The 12928-nt window shown below is 40.4% G+C and overlaps 1 protein-coding gene across 7 annotated transcripts in view; it reads right to left on the minus strand.

Annotated features, from left to right (window-relative positions):
• LOC115209556 (protein mono-ADP-ribosyltransferase PARP15) overlaps positions 1-12928 on the minus strand; it is a 199333-nt gene that overhangs the window by 125052 nt on the left and 61353 nt on the right. For 5 of the 7 annotated variants that reach the window (XM_029778023.2, XM_029778009.2, XM_029778016.2 and 2 more), the window contains 2 exons: positions 8429-8656; positions 3689-3770 (listed from right to left, as the gene is read on the minus strand). In XM_029778023.2, coding sequence (XP_029633883.1) covers positions 3689-3770; positions 8429-8656 — 310 coding nt within the window. Of the gene's footprint in view, positions 1-3688; positions 3771-8428; positions 8657-8937; positions 9075-12928 lie in introns of all 7 variants that reach the window. The other 2 variants (XM_029778002.2, XM_036508643.1) reach the window with 2 other exon arrangements.

The raw sequence follows: 12928 nt of genomic DNA on the forward strand, positions 1-12928 counted from the left end.
GGATCACCACCTCCAATGCCCTCTCTGTTATGGCAAGACCCCTCTTTCTGTCTCTCTGTCACACTCTAACATTTCATCATCTACTACTGGATCACCTCCTCCAATGCCCTCTCTGTTATGGCAAGACCCCTCTTTCTGTCTCTCTGTCACACTCTAACATTTCATCATGTACTACTGGATCACCACCTCCAATGCCCTCTCTGTTATGGCAAGACCCCTCTTTCTGTCTCTCTGTCACACTCTAACATTTCATCATCTACTACTGGATCACCTCCACCAATGCCCTCTCTGTTATGGCAAGACCCCTCTTTCTGTCTCTCTGTCACACTCTAACATTTCATCATCTACTACTGGATCACCACCTCCAATGCCCTCTCTGTTATGGCAAGACCCCTCTTTCTGTCTCTCTGTCACACTCTAACATTTCATCATCTACTACTGGATCACCACCTCCAATGCCCTCTCTGTTATGGCAAGACCCCTCTTTCTGTCTCTCTGTCACACTCTAACATTTCACCATCTACTACTGGATCACCACCTCCAATGCCCTCTCTGTTATGGCAAGACCCCTCTTTCTGTCTCTCTGTCACACTCTAACATTTCATCATCTACTACTGGATCACTCCTCCAATGCCCTCTCTGTTATGGCAAGACCCCTCTTTCTGTCTCTCTGTCACACTCTAACATTTCATCATGTACTACTGGATCACCACCTCCAATGCCCTCTCTGTTATGGCAAGACCCCTCTTTCTGTCTCTCTGTCACACTCTAACATTTCATCATCTACTACTGGATCACCTCCACCAATGCCCTCTCTGTTATGGCAAGACCCCTCTTTCTGTCTCTCTGTCACACTCTAACATTTCATCATCTACTACTGGATCACCACCTCCAATGCCCTCTCTGTTATGGCAAGACCCCTCTTTCTGTCTCTCTGTCACACTCTAACATTTCATCATCTACTACTGGATCACCACCTCCAATGCCCTCTCTGTTATCGCAAGACCCCTCTTTCTGTCTCTCTGTCACACTCTAACATTTCATCATCTACTACTGGATCACCACCTCCAATGCCCTCTCTGTTATGGCAAGACCCCTCTTTCTGTCTCTCTGTCACACTCTAACATTTCATCATCTACTACTGGATCACCACCTCCAATGCCCTCTCTGTTATGGCAAGACCCCTCTTCTGTCTCTCTGTCACACTCTAACATTTCATCATCTACTACTGGATCACCTCCTCCAATGCCCTCTCTGTTATGGCAAGACCCCTCTTTCTGTCTCTCTGTCACACTCTAACATTTCATCATGTACTACTGGATCACCTCCTCCAATGCCCTCTCTGTTATGGCAAGAACCCTCTTTCTGTCTCTCTGTCACACTCTAACATTTCATCATCTACTACTGGATCACCACCTCCAATGCCCTCTCTGTTATGGCAAGACCCCTCTTTCTGTCTCTCTGTCACACTCTAACATTTCATCATCTACTACTGGATCACCTCCTCCAATGCCCTCTCTGTTATGGCAAGACCCCTCTTTCTGTCTCTCTGTCACACTCTAACATTTCATCATGTACTACTGGATCACCTCCTCCAATGCCCTCTCTGTTATGGCAAGAACCCTCTTTCTGTCTCTCTGTCACACTCTAACATTTCATCATCTACTACTGGATCACCTCCTCCAATGCCCTCTCTGTTATGGCAAGACCCCTCTTTCTGTCTCTCTGTCACACTCTAACATTTCATCATCTACTACTGGATCACCTCCTCCAATGCCCTCTCTGTTATGGCAAGACCCCTCTTTCTGTCTCTCTGTCACACTCTAACCTTTTATCATCTGACACAAGCTCTCCTCATCAAATGCCTTGCCCCTCTCATAATTCATTATCTTGGTGACCCTGCCAGCACTGGTGCCATGTAAAAAGCATCCACTGCACATTGTGAAATGGCTTGCATTTGGAAGGGCATCTAGCTGCAAAAATAATGCCAAAACTAACTTTGTTGTGCTAGTTCCACGTAAAATGTACTGAGTCCACTCTGCTGAGTGGTTGGTGTTAGGAAGTGCATCCAGCTGTAAAATTCCTGCCAAAACAGACAGAGTAGCGAAGGGTAGTTATTTTCCACCTTGCCGGCTCCTGTCAACTGTCCAATCCATGCATGCTTAGAAAACAGATGTTAAACGATGATGATGATGATGTTGGCAGTGGTACTGGCAGACCTGCTGCAGCTGCACCTGATAACACAGGAACTTGAGGTAAACATGAATTCTGATCACGAACAGCCGACGAGAGAGAAGAAACCCTACTCCGTATGGAATTACATGGTCAGTTCCACTGTGGAACCAACAAATTAAAAGACAAAGAAGCATCATAGAGGGTGACCTAATAAAAAATATTGAAAGCCTAATCATTTGGGCCTAGGACTCAGTGGAAAAGAATATATACCACACAAGAGCAACGGACCTCTGCAGAATGTCTAGGAAGAGGGTGTGAAAGTGTGACTCACTGTTAGTGCTTGAGAAAGTCATGCGCAGGAAGAGTACATGCGTAGACACGACAAAGTAGCCCAAAACCTCCACTGGCTACTATGCCATAAGTATGGATATGAGGTTATGGTGCTTGGTACCAACATACACCAGAAAAGGTGATGAACGAAAAGGGGAAGGCAAAAATCCTCTGGGACTTTGATTTCCAGACAGACAAAGTGTTAGAGAACTGAAGGCCAGATATAGAAACCTTTAGGAGGGACAAACAAAAGTGCCAAATAATCGATTTGGCAGGGCCAGGAGATCAACACATCATCATGAAATAAAGAGAAAAAGGTTGATAAATATGGAAACCTGAGAATTGAGATTGCTAAGATGTGGCAGGTACAAGAGTCGAACATAAAGGTTATCCCTATTGTCATCGTAGCATTGGGTTCAATACCATCCAATCTGAAAAAACATCTGAAGTCCTTAGAGATACCCTGCAATCTAGATGTATTGCAAAAGTCAGCATTACTTGGAATTGTGTAAAGTATTGTCTGCCTGAGGTCCTTCTTGTGACTTGACAAACACTGCAAACCCCCGGTAGACACAATATCTTCAATCAACAATCTCACGATATTGTATACTGTGCGACATCTATATCAATAATAGCAATCATAATAATAATAATAATAATAATAATAATAATAATAATGAGAATCATTAATCATTAATAATTAATAATAATCATCATCATTATTTAGTGTCCGCTTTCCATGCTAGCATGGGTTGGACCGTTCAACTGGGGTCTGGGAAGCCAGAAGGCTGCACCAGGCCCAGTCTGATCTGGCAGTGTTTCTATTGCTGTATGCCCTTCCTAACGCCAACCACTCCGTGAGTGTAGTGGCTGCTTTTACGTGCCACCGGCACAGGTGCCAGACGGGGCTGGCAAACAGCCACGGACAGATGGTGCTTTTTACGTCCACCGGCACAGGGGCCAGGCAAGGCTGGCAACGGCCAAGATCGGATTGTGCTTTTTATGTGCCACCAGCACGGAGGCCAGTCGGGGCGGTGCTGGCAACGGCCACAGTCGGGTGGTGCTTTTATCGTGCCACCGGCAGGGAATGATAATAACATTAATCATATATAATAAACAGTGTTTAATAGAGACGGTGTGACAAAACACCATAATATTCAATATCAACAAACAAATTGTTTACCTTTTGAATGAAATCTTTCCTTTTCCTGTTTATCCATCATTCCTTCATTTTCGGCTTTATTTTGGAGATATTCTTCAAATTTCTGTAAAATTTAAAACCATGAGAATCATTTTTGTTTAATTTTTTGCTTTTTTTAAAGAGAAGAGATTTAATTTAACAAAAGACAAACAAAATATTTAAAATATTTAATGATTTCTTTCTAATCAGTAATAAGGAAATGAGGAAAATTACTTTGTCACTCAGATCAAAGATATTCCATCCACGACCTTCCAGTCTACTGGGAGACATGGTATTGCAGTGGATGCGGCAGAAAAACCTTCCACACGAACCACTGATGTGGTGTTAGCGAAGTTAAACATGTGGCAATGGTGTCTTCATGTAGCTGAAGTTGTATTGTTTCTTCTCTCCACTCACAATTCTCATTAAAACTGCTGAGTCTTGTGTTTGCTGTTGAAATGTCTATCAAGAATGTTGAAGTTGAGGTTCTTTGGTGCATCTTGTGTAGCCAAGAATATTTGAGCAACAAAAGCAGAGTACAAGGTAATTATTTTTTGATATTATAAGCAAGAAGGAGGAGGTGGAGGAGGTCCAACAATTAGGGTCATGGTCATTCATAAGAGAGATGACAAAGGAAAAGAAAGAACTTCAAAAACAGTTCTACAGTGGACAGGAATTTCCCCTATTTCTTCATTACAGCATATGGACATAAAGAATGCCTTTGGTATTAACACTGCTTCTGTTGCTATTAATTATCTTTAATAAGCCTTCAGGCTATTTGTGACATCACTGTCTATATATCGTTGACAGGGAGATTTCGCTGTTATGTTGCTACAGGGTGTCTGTCACTGATGAACCTGAGCAGAGTGAAAATACATGATCTGGCAGTTCTGGTGCCTGTAGCAGATGACTGACATCTACCAACAAATAAATATGAGTGCCTTTATGGACCGTGCATCCATATGAGAGGTCCTCTCAAGGTAAATAAGGCAGTATTTGGTGTTCTAACACAACATCCACATTTAGTTGGATATAAAGATTGCTTTTGGTATTAATACTGCTTCTGATGCTATTACTTTTAATTACCTTGATTTAGGTTCGGTCTCAATGTATGGCACCTTGAGCAAGTGTCTTTAACTATAGCCTTAGGCCAATCAAAGCTCTGTGATTGAGTCTGACAGGCAGTAAATGAGATAAGCCTGTCACACATATGTGTGTGTGTCTCCTTGCCTTTACATTATTTCTTAGCTGTAAACGAGTGTCCCTGTTATGCAAGCAGTGTCCTTTGTTTCTAATAGTTTGTGATGTTTTGTAAAATGCAGAAATAGTTACCTCCCTTGGAACGAGGTGAGGGTTGGTGACAGAAAGGCGTCAAGCCATAGAATATCTAACTCCACAAATTCTATCGCACACGGGTGGTGGTGGTGGTGGTGGTGATGGAGATGAAGGTGATGAAGAGGATGTATTCTGTTCTCGTTACTTTTATTGTATTTTTTCAAAAGCTGTACTGTAATATCATCATCATCATCATCATAAATATATAAGAATGTATTTATGTGTGTCATTAGACAGAACCTAAAGCATTTTGTATTTGAGCCTCGATCTCTCCCCTCTTTCACATATAGGCCTCACCATGTTCTGCTGGGCTTTCTCCAATGGTGACGGGGAAAATGCAAACAACTTTTGACAGAAAAATAAATTCAGTTGAGCTGCCCTTCCCCCACAAAATGGATGACAAAACAGGAAGAATAAACACGCTGGTCAACCGCAGTTAATGACATTTTGATTCATTTACTGCTTCTCTTAACACTCTTTTAAATAACACTTGCAGGAACATTTTTTTTCCAATTTTTCCTTCACTTCTTCTGTAGACTTGTTTTTAACGTGACAACCATTTATTTTATTGCAGTAAAGATTTACGGGGAAGTACCATAAATTGAATAGTTCTAGCCAATCTGTACCAAACAGATGAATAATTTTGCTTCACGTGTCTCTCCTCGGAATGTGACGTCGATACATGTTTTGTCCATCAAATGTAATCTGTCGCCCGTTACACCACATGCTATTTTCGCTGTTTTGCGTAATCTCAGTTTACCAATGTTTTCAAAGTATCTGCATTTATAATGAAGATGTCACTACCTGAGTCTAACTGTAACTTGGTATTCACATCATTTATCTTTACATGCACGAATTTTCTTGTTTCTCAATCACAATCGATCTCCGCTGAAAACATCTTAGAACTTTTTGTATTTGAGCTTTGCTGTCTTGTTCTACAATGAGAACTCCTGTGTCCCAGCTTATGACAACTATAGCACTTTTTGTTTTTAAAAGGACAATCCTTTTCGTAGTGTAGGCCTCCATAACCATAACACAGTTTGGGGCCTGATACGTTTTTGGATTCTGCTTTCCAGGTCAGCACATTTGAAGTTTTGCAGAGTCTTTATCCGCCATTATTTTCACATCATTTACTATAGTCTGACGTTCTTCAGTGATGGTCTGTAGAGATGAATCCTGGTTTGCTTGCTCCATTTTCAAGAGAATCCTTGCCTGAATGTCTTCAAGTGCTATAAGTCCTTACATGAAGGTAAGTGATTTGAACATATCCTGAGTGAGATGCTGAAGTTTGAAATTTTCACACGTATGGCTGACTACTCCATTAAAGCGCTCAACAATGAACTTTTACAAACAAAATTTTGAAAACAATTCCACGCTTTCTTGGAAATTAATCCCACTCAACTTTCTGGGCAGAATAAAGTTACAGTACTGCTCATGTTTGGCAGGAGCTACCTTGTGTAGTGAAAGCCTTACTCCTCCTCTGACCGTGACTTGCACTCATTGTTAAAAATTTCCTCATATCTTCTATAATACACGGGAGACATAATATTCTCCTCTGGATTATACGTAAATTGTGTTAGCCGTGCCATCTGGCATAAACAATCTTACTGGACTTGCGGACTTCACTGACTGTAAAACTCAATTACTGTTGTTGATGTTGTAGTATTTGTTTTTGCAGCTCTTGTGGTTGTCGCTGTTGCTTCTCTTGGAGCTATTTCCTGTGAAGTTTCAAACAATCCTTGTTGCCAGATATGTTTATCCTCATGGATAAACAAATACACTGCAACAGTGTAATGAAAAACTGGCAGTATCCACGCAGAACATAACAACAATCCTTTAACAACCAACAAACCAACATGCTAACTCGATCTGTAAACTTTCAGCTCCAGCTTTGACTATCAACATATGAACTGTAGAACTAGCATGAATTGCCCTCCAACCCGAACTTCCACACTTATTCAGACCACTACTACTTTTTTATATATAGTGGCCCAGTCCATTCTCGCCAGGGGGCACTCTACTCTCACACAACAACAACAATAATAATAATGATTGATAACATAATCTTGGACAGCAAGAACTAAAGAAATATAGGAGAGTAGCAAAACACATGAAAAGCTTTATATGGAAGAGTATGGAAAGTACTGGCAGAGGTGGATATCAACAGAGGACTCTTCCAGGGGGACAGTGTGTCTCCACTGATTTTTTTTCACTGTGAATAAAACCCCTAAGTGAAAGACAGCAGCAGAAGACAAGTTGGGGTTGATGTGGGAAGAAAAGCGAAAACTTTACCAGCAGGCATTCAGGAATGACTCAAAATTGTTAACAAATAGTGAGACAGAACTGGACAGCTTAATCCAGTCTGTGCAGATTTTTGTGAATGATATCAAGATGGAGTTTGGACTCTCAAAATGTGCTACAGTGGTGATGAGACCAAGTAAGCTTGCCAGAACAGAAGGCATATGGATGTCATGCAGGGAAATTTATAAAATGATTCCAGATTCTTGTTTCTATTTTCTTCATTTCTTGCAGAATATGCTTTTGGTAAATTCCAAAATATCAACATCAACCAACCTTTGCAACCAAACCTCCACAAACAAACCATCTGAAACAAACTGCTTCTATCAGTAACATTGATGCTTGAATTTTGATCTGAATAGTTTTTCACTGCTTCACATGTTCGGGTATTCCAATTATTCATTTCAGCCCCTAATATAGGAAATGCCAGGCTCTTTGCTCCCATTCTGTCAGCTTCTCCAGACAAATGGTTATTATTCGAGTCAAGTTTGCCAGAATAATCTAATAAAAATAATTGTTTAGTAATTGATAATGAACATTTTATTAAATTATTTTCTTATTACAGGAAGAAACCTTTAAGTTGTAATAAATATATCCTCCTCTCACAACTCCTCTCACTCCTACCACTTCTAAACACAACTGTCATTCCTATCACTCTTTAGTCCTGCAAGGGACAAGGCAACCTCAATCATGATGCTGCTACAATAAAACAGACCCCATCCACCATGTAAAATGGTTGGTGAATGAAGAGAGACAATGCAGATCCAAGAGGAGTCTTTAGTGTTGTTGAGGACATGACAACCTCTCTAGTGCTCGTCCATAACAGAGAAAAACTCACCAATACAGACAGTAAAACAGAGAAATATGTTTTAATATAGTCTTATTTATCAGTCAAATAACTGTTGTTGGGCCATGAGGCTTTTTTCCTTCTATTTATATATAAAAGTGTCCTGTTCATCGATATCTTCTGCTTCCTTCCAATGATAACTTGGAAGAACAAATATTAAACAGGATGCTGACATTTGCTTTATGATTCTCACAAAACATGCATAAGGTTCTCTTCAAACATTAACTGTTTCAATAAATCAATATAATATGATTGATACTTACTGAATCAGAGGAATATTCATTCCAGTAAGGTAATGCCAGATGAAATACATTCTTACAGTTGAGGTTATATCCTTTAGTGACGGCAATTTCAGATATAGAAATACCTCGAGAATATTCCTCGTTGCATTCATTTTGTATTTGTGGACCAGCAGCATTGAGAATAGATTTGGAGACAGCACCACTGTTAAGCTGGAGGCTTTTATTGGTGCTGTTAACGATGACATCAACCTAGAAAAGTAATTGATGGTAAACAACGAAGGAACATTCCATGGAGAGAAGAGAGATACATTGTTGCAGTTGATATTGTTGTTAAGAAAGGCTCTATAGAATGGCTGTAGTAAGTTTGAGGTTGTTAAAGTTAGCAAAAGATATACCCAAGATATCAGATGTGAAGGAAATAAAATGTTTGAGTTTGATTGAGAAAATGTTTTAATTAACTTTAATGATTCCTCATTTGAAAATGAAATAACAATTAAACGTAAATATGTTAAGTGAATCTATTTACTCACAGATGCATTAGAAATTGAATCAGTCGATAGTTGTATTTTGATGCCAGCATTTTCTCTGGATGTCTCATTATTTCTGGGTGCCACAGAAGAGATTTCCTTTTGCGAAACATGAAGAGATGTGTTTGATGATGTGGTGTCTGAAAAAAACAAACAAATATCAACATATGTACACTTTATACACACACACACACACACACACACATATGTCATCATCATTTAACGTCCGTATATGTATTTCATGTTTGGATTTGGTTTGCAAGATTCTTTATGTGAGTTTGTGTGTTGAAGCATATTCTGTTGTGTCTGGGGAGAGTCATTTTCTTTTCGTGCCTTATAATTTAACACACTCACTGCCAAAATTTCCACTTATTTCTCCTTTTTATTTTGTTCAAATTTTCGTTGCATCTTGCAACCTTTTCAATAGTCTTGACTCTGTCCGTTATTTACACTGCGTTCCTTTTTGTTTGTTTGTGCGCATGTGTGTGGGTCAGTGTGTGTGTGTGTCTATGCATGCATGTGTGTGTGTATACATATGTATATATGTATGTATGTGTGTGCATCTGTATGTATGTAATCTGCATATTCATGTGCTTGCATGTCCGTGTTTGTGTATGTTTTATGTATGTGTGTATGTGAGAGTGTTTTTGTGTATGTATGCACCTCTCTCTCCTTGTGTGTGTGTGTGTGTGTGTATGTATGGATGTGCATTTCTATATGTGTGGACACGTATCTCCATATGTGTCCTTATGTGGAGTATTTGTCTGAGTGTTGGGTCTTTTGATTGCTTGGATGAGATGCAGATGTCAAGTTGACCCAAGTTGCCTCCATGATGGTCTTTGGGATGTTGGTAGAGTATGGAGGACTGCTTTTTGTTGTCATATTGTCTCAAATGTTCATTTAGTCTTTCAGCTATGCTCCTAGATGTCTCCCCTATGTACGTCATGTTCATGTCTTTACAAGCACCTTCAAAGCATTCTATGCTATAAATACATTTCGAGTTCTACAGTTAATGCCAGGGCTAATCCTACATACCATGCAGTTATCATTGGTGCATATGGTATTCTTAAAGGGGTACGTCCTACATAGTTATGATCTGACGGAGTTCCCTGGCTTTTCCACAATCTTAATGTCGAGTTTGGTCTCCTTCAGAGCTTCCCTAAATCTACAGGCTAGTTCTCCATGGGATTTGGCCTCTACAAACATCACTCCTTCATATTTATCACTTTTCTGCCATGTGTTCACCCCGTTTGCTTTGTCACAAGTGCTCTGTATCCTATTCCATTCTTTGTTTCTATATCTAGGGCAGCTACCACTGGTATCATTACGTATAATGTTATCAGATTTATTTCTAGCACCCCTGTACACTCGAACTCTATCTTTTTGATCATATCCAGAGAACTGCATGCGGTGCATAAAGTTCTGTATGTGTTTTGTCGTTTCATAGGGTTCGCATAGTGGGGACACATTGTTCATTATTCTAATTAAGTCTGCTATCAGTATGGTTTAATTTCCATGTTGTGTGAGAAAGGTGAGTTCTTGTGAACGACATAGTTTGAAGTTATGGGTTCCATGTAATAAGAGTGGAGGAGCTGCACTCTTTTGTTCACAGTCTCTAACCCAAGTTCAGTATCAAGTACAGGGAGTCCATTGTTGGGGTGCTTAGTGGGGTTTAATCTATAGTTACCTTGATACTTTGGTGGATGGAGTTAGCTATTTGCTGGAGGCTCTCCATTACGTTCTTCTCAGTTTCTACATTAAGCGGACATTTCACCGGTGAGTGTGTAAAATTATAAGGCACAAAAAGAAAATGACCCTCCCCCGAGACACAACAGTATATATATATATATATATATATATATATATATATATAAGCAACAGTAACTTCAAAAACCAGCCAACCATACACTTAACGCTTTACCAGTCTGGGGTGCACATAGGCCAAATTGACTAAATCATTAGTTTTATTTTGATGCCATCATATTTTCTGGATGTCACTTTAGTTCTGGGTGTCATAGAGGACGATTCCTGTTGAGGACTAAGAAGGTCTGATGGTTTGGTTCCTGAAAATTAACAAATATAAACATACATACATACACACACACAAACATACACATTTTCAATCATAAAGTCTGCTCTATTCTTTAGATTGTGCTTCTCATTCTGATATATGTTATATTGATAATTCATATATATATATATATATCTTAGCTGGGCATAAGAACCATCAGATGTGGTGTACAAGAGAGACAACTGCACACGACATCTGAAGAAGTTCCAATCTCTACCAGTGGGAGGAAGCTGTAGAAGAGGGAGGCCCAGGAAGACATGGAATGAGGTGCTTAAGCATAATCATCAAATGATGGGCCATATGGAAGCAATGACTAGTGACCGAGACATTTGGCGATATGTCATACTTGAGAAGACATATGGTCAAGGAATATGGCGACCTGGCAGCTGGAGTCTTAGAGTAGCTGTCCACCGAAGTTCCATATAATATGGGAAGGAAAAAGGAAAAGGAGGAAAATACAATGTTACTAAAACAAAGACACATTCACATGTAGACAAACAAATGGTTTGATTAGAGTATAATCAATTTGGCGAGGAAACTAAAGAGAAAATATTACGACGATGACCACCACAGATCTACAATGGAAGAATTCACCACGTGTAGTTGAGGGTAAAAGAAAACGTTGAACGACAGTAAGTACGTCCAAAATTTATAAAGCAGTGACATACATACATACATAGATACTTGTAGCAGACATGTATATACGTGCAGAGTGAAAAGAAATCACACTATTTAATGTGACGGAGTACACTGCAAAAAATTAAAAAATCACTGATTTCATTTCTGTTTACAAACTTTCTCCGTGTCTACACTAAACATACGCACAAATCCTTTTATATATACACACGCAATATTTAAGAACAAAAGGAATATACACAAAAAAAGAACGAATTAAAAACAAATATTTTATATTTTACTTTTATCGTATTGTTGTTTACATTTTCTGTCTCTACGGATGACCAGAAGCAACAGAATCGCCATGGTGGAATCCATAGCGGCGTGCGATAAGACTGGTCGCTGCTCCAAAATAGAACACTGCCCAGAAAATCACACCTGCCACATCTGTACGGAACCCGAAAATACGTTCCGTAATCGCTGGGTCGAATGTGGGACATGCCTCCTCTCTGTCTGCCTCCAAGTGCCACGGACTTTCAGAAGATCCCAGGCCAAAAAAAGAGCCATCATAATGCTATGATGGATAGACTCTGGAAGATGGTTCAGCTTAAATCTTGGACTTTTCAGTGTCAGGCCTGCGTGCCTCCACAACCGACGATTGTGTCCCCCCTGCCACTCCCGTGGAGGAGGCGGAACAGCAACAGCAGCAACAACAAAATCAACCACAACTAGAGCAAGCAGCAGCAAAAAACAACAAACAGCAGCAACAACAAAATCAACCACAACCAGAGCAGCAGCAGCAACAACAACAACACCAATTGACCAGTGCGGTTCTTGCAGAACTGCAACAATCGATCTGTGCTTTAAGAGGGGAAGTAGCAGGAATAAAAGCAACCATTCAGGTTGGACTCCACAATGAGGGGTCTTATCGGAATGCTCTGCTAAAGAACCTCCCTGTACCTGTACCTCTTGTCGCATCTAAGACCGCGGATTCTGCTACCCATGAAGTCATTGCCATTGGGGTGCCTGAAGACATGGCTGATCTTCAGGCATTTGCTGCCAACTCAGCCAAAGACCTAGGCTGCGTTCCCCCAACGGGTGCTATCCGCCTTGGACGACCTGGCCCAAAACCTAGGCTCATCAAGCTGTCTTTTTCGGACCACACTGAGGCAACCTCTTACCATCTGGCCTCAGTTAAAGCTGGGTGTGAAAATCGGACCAGCTTCCGAACACGCCCAGGCTTACCGTCCGATCTACGTCCGAAGCTAAGTGTAGCGGCTTCCCTGAATAGGAACTCAGCTCTACAGG

Source organism: Octopus sinensis, linkage group LG1, assembly GCF_006345805.1.
Source record: "Octopus sinensis linkage group LG1, ASM634580v1, whole genome shotgun sequence".
Classification (NCBI taxonomy): domain Eukaryota; kingdom Metazoa; phylum Mollusca; class Cephalopoda; order Octopoda; family Octopodidae; genus Octopus; species Octopus sinensis.